Source organism: Lipotes vexillifer, unplaced genomic scaffold, assembly GCF_000442215.2.
Source record: "Lipotes vexillifer unplaced genomic scaffold, Lipotes_vexillifer_v1.1 scaffold663, whole genome shotgun sequence".
Classification (NCBI taxonomy): domain Eukaryota; kingdom Metazoa; phylum Chordata; class Mammalia; order Artiodactyla; family Lipotidae; genus Lipotes; species Lipotes vexillifer.
In genome coordinates, this window is record NW_006788963.1 from 544,932 (window position 1) to 548,826 (window position 3,895).

Consider the following 3,895-nt stretch of genomic DNA (forward strand, 5'->3'; position numbering starts at 1 on the left):
TAGGCCATTCGTCTGCATTTCCTCCTGACACCTCTCCACCTATCTAGATCCCAAACATCCCTAACGGCCTAACAGTGATCTGCAAGCTTCTTCTCATGACCCTAGTCCATCTTGAATTGTTACTGTTCTCTCAGTGCCTTGCTCCTTATTAAGCAACTTCACTTTTATACTTTTTACATTATATCCTTATCTCAAGTAAGAGATCCTTTGAGAAACAAAGCTAAAAATTAAGCTTAAAAATCTTTGGCACTTATTTTATCACAAAAGTATTATAATGGGCTTCCTCTAATTTTCTGTCTTATTTCCCCAATTAGGGTATAAGTCCGTTAGGGACAGGGTTTTTATATGTCTAAGGTAATTCAGGTATCTTAGCCTGCTTGGGCTGCTGTAACAAAATATAGACTGGCTGGCTTAAACAACTGGAATTTATTTCTCACAATTCTAGAAACTGGGATGTCCAAGATTAAGATACCAGCAGATTCACTTCCTCACTGAGGGCTCTCTTCCTGCCTTGCTGACAGTCACCTCCTCAATGTGGCCTCACATGGCAGAGAGAGGGAGCTTTGGTCTTTCTCTACTCACAAAGACACTAATAACATGATGGGGCCCTACCTTCATGACCTCATCTAAATCTAATTTACCTCCTGAAGTCCCCCACCTCCAAATATCATCATATTGCAGGGGTTAGAGCTTTTAAGACATGAACTTGGGAGGTAGGGAGAGACAAACATTCAGTTCATACCAGGTATGCCTATTAGACTAATAGGAACAAAGTAAGTGGCCTCCATAAATTAGTACCTTTTGATTTGTGTAAGCAGTGCCTACAGAAGTGTGAACTTAAGTTTGACTTGGTAAAATCTTTTATTCTAGACAGTTATTTTCCATGCAAAATTAAAAACTGCTCTATCATTTATCAAGAAATTACCTCCTGTCTAGGATTATGACAGGGATGGCAAGGTATCTTTTGCAGACTTTGAAAAAGCAGTGAAAGAAGATAAACTTTTGTTGGAAGTGTTTGGACCATGTTTACCAGAAGCAAACGTACAGTGCCAGCAGCCAAACTGGTTGAGGGAAAATTTTAAAGGATCAGAAAAGAAATACTTGCTAGACACTTACCTCTGTAGGACTTCAACACACTACTGAAGTTTGGGCAACCATGAAGATCTCGGCCCCATCCTAACATTTGGGACCCAAGACAGTAGTGATTAATTATATTCAAGACCCTTTTTGAGCTTGTAACCACCTTAGCCATACACAATTCCTAATTTCCTGTATGTTAATATTTTCCCAAAAAAACCCCGAGGTATATTGGCTTGCTTAAGGGATAGAACAGTAAATACAGAGTGGATTCAGCAAGTACCCACCATAAACTGCTAGGAGAAAACTTGATCTCTTTCTCTTGTTTGTTGTCAAACAATGAGAATAAATTAAGCTTTTAAAATTTTGGACACGTATAGTACTTTATAGTATTTTATTTGTGCTCATGAAGGATTTTCGAGTATGAATATGACAAAGGTTTTCTGAGCCAGAAGAGTCAGCCTGATAATTAATTTCACTAACATTTCCTTTTTGTTGTTTTCTTTTTGCAGTACGCAGGCCTCTCACTACTGTGGCCTCTCCCGTTGCGGAGCGCAGGCTCAGTGGCCACGGCTCACAGGCCCAGCCGCTCCACGGCATGTGGGATCTTCGCGGACTGGGGCGCGAACCCACGTCCCCTGCATCAGCAGGCGGACTCTTAACCACTGCGCCACCAGGGAAGACAACATTTCCTTTCTTAATTCTTCCTTTGACCAACTGTGCTTTGCAAACATGTGATATAGGAAGAAACTTTTTATTCTCTGCAGTAATTTAGATGGTGATTTTGTGGATGAATTTGCATACTGTTAAGCTATCCTTAGCTATCTCAGCTCATCTAATTTTTCCCGTTGTCGTTTATTCTCACATTTTAATTTTGTCTGGGAACATGATGGGTGAAAGAGTTCAGAATAATGGACTGGATTGGAGTAACTATTTAGGTTCAGATGGAACACCAATGGTTCTTCAGCTGCTCCCCAAGTGTTCATCTGTAAGCCAGTTATCTAGAGCCTTACTATTCAGTGTAGTCTGTGTACCAGCCACAATGGTATCACCTAGGAACTTGTGAGAAATGCAGAATCTCGGACCCCACCTCAAACCAGCTGAATCAGAGGGGTTTTTTTTGTTTTTGTTTTTAAGTGCTTAACACACGAAAGGTTTATTTTTTCTCTCATTGTGGTCAAATTTTGTGTATGCTGGCAGGGACAAGGAGGGCTGGCCTTCACACAGTCACAGATCAGGAATCCACTCAAGAACACAGAACCCACTTAGCAGCTCCTCCCTTTAGGGCTATCAGAGAATTTTTTTTTTTTAATTGAAGTATAGTTGATTTACAATGTTGTGCTAATTTCTGCTGTATTGTGGTAAAATACACCTATCATAACATTTACCTTCTTAACCAATTTTATGTGTACAGTTCAGTAGTGTTAAGTACATTCATGCTGTTGTGCAACCAATCTCGAGAACTCTTCTCACCTTGCACAACTGAAACTCTATACCCATTAAACAACTCCCAATTTCGGCCACCCACCAGCCTCTGCCACCACCATCAGAGTCTGCATTTTAATAAGACAACAGGTGGAGATTCACAGCACCTTAAAATCTGAGAAGCCTGATCCAGAGAGAAACTTGCTTTTTCCAACTCTATGCTGAGGTGACTAATGTATTTTTTTAACTGAGAGTGCAGCAAAAAGTATAGTTGACCCTTGAACAACACGGGTTCGAACTGTGAGGGTCCACTTGTACGTGGATTTGTTTTTCAATAAATACATACAGTACTGCATAATCCATGGTTGGTTGAATCTGAGGATACAGAACAGCAGATATGGAGGGCAGACTGTAAAGTTATATGTGGATTTTTGACTGTGTGGAGGGTCAGCAACCCTAACCCCGTGTTGTTCAAGGGTCAACTATATATCTAATTACCTCACAAGGAGGTAGAGCCAGACAGACACCTTGCCTGCAGCTTCTTTTAATACCATCCACAGCTAAGTGCCTTCCTAGCAAGTTTGAATCAGTAAGTCATAAATGAAGGTGGAACTTCCTAACCTTTATATTCAAATTCAATCCATTAGGCAAGAGGCCCTTAGGACAGGGAGAAAAACAGACACCATTTTGTATGGGCCTCCTTAGGTTATTGTTATCAGTTTAAAAAAAAAAAAAAAAAGGAAACAGCCTGGACATACTTGGATTTCCAATTATGTGATGCACTGCCAGGAAAAGAAAATGTGGATGTGCTAAAAGTAGTGGTAATAAAAGTCTAGCATTTACAAATACTGATTTGTTTCTGCCATAGATGAAGTAAATTACTCTTTGAAGTTAACTAAAGCATATAAGCTTCTAATTTTAGCTTTGTTCTAATAGTTTAACTTTTTTGCTTTATAGAATTGTCTTGACTTTGAAGCCCTGGCATTCCAACACATCCTGACTTCTAGTTTTTGAATGTGAATTACTCAAAATTATTAAATTCAGAAACAGATCCTGGTTGCCTATATTATAAAGTTTCTATATTTGCTTCAATTAATTTACATATAGTGATTGCAGTGTGAGAGGTAGTAAGAATGATTTCTGTAATATTAAGTATGGATCAAAATAACATCTATGATAAGTAATGATAAACTAATTAATTAATTTGTTTGTTAAGTTAACCAACAACCTTAGATTTGGGGGCACATATTGTGAATCAGCCATTCACAACCCTCTTTTCTCTTGCTTCCTCAACCACAGAAGTTGGAAACCCAAACACTCAATATTCTAGACTCCTCTATAAGGAAGAGCCACGGGCCCAGTTCTAGCCAATAAGATGTAACCAAAGTCACTG

The 3,895-nt window shown here is 39.2% G+C and overlaps 1 protein-coding gene across 1 annotated transcript in view; it reads left to right on the top strand.

Moving 5' to 3' along the window:
• Window positions 1-1,143, top strand: part of LOC103084342 (EF-hand calcium-binding domain-containing protein 1-like) — a 15,507-nt gene extending 14,364 nt beyond the window's left edge. The window contains 1 exon segment of the mRNA XM_082931238.1: window positions 937-1,143. Within this exon segment, the coding sequence (XP_082787364.1) occupies window positions 937-1,143 (207 nt within the window).
• The last annotated feature ends 2,752 nt before the right edge of the window (window positions 1,144-3,895 follow it).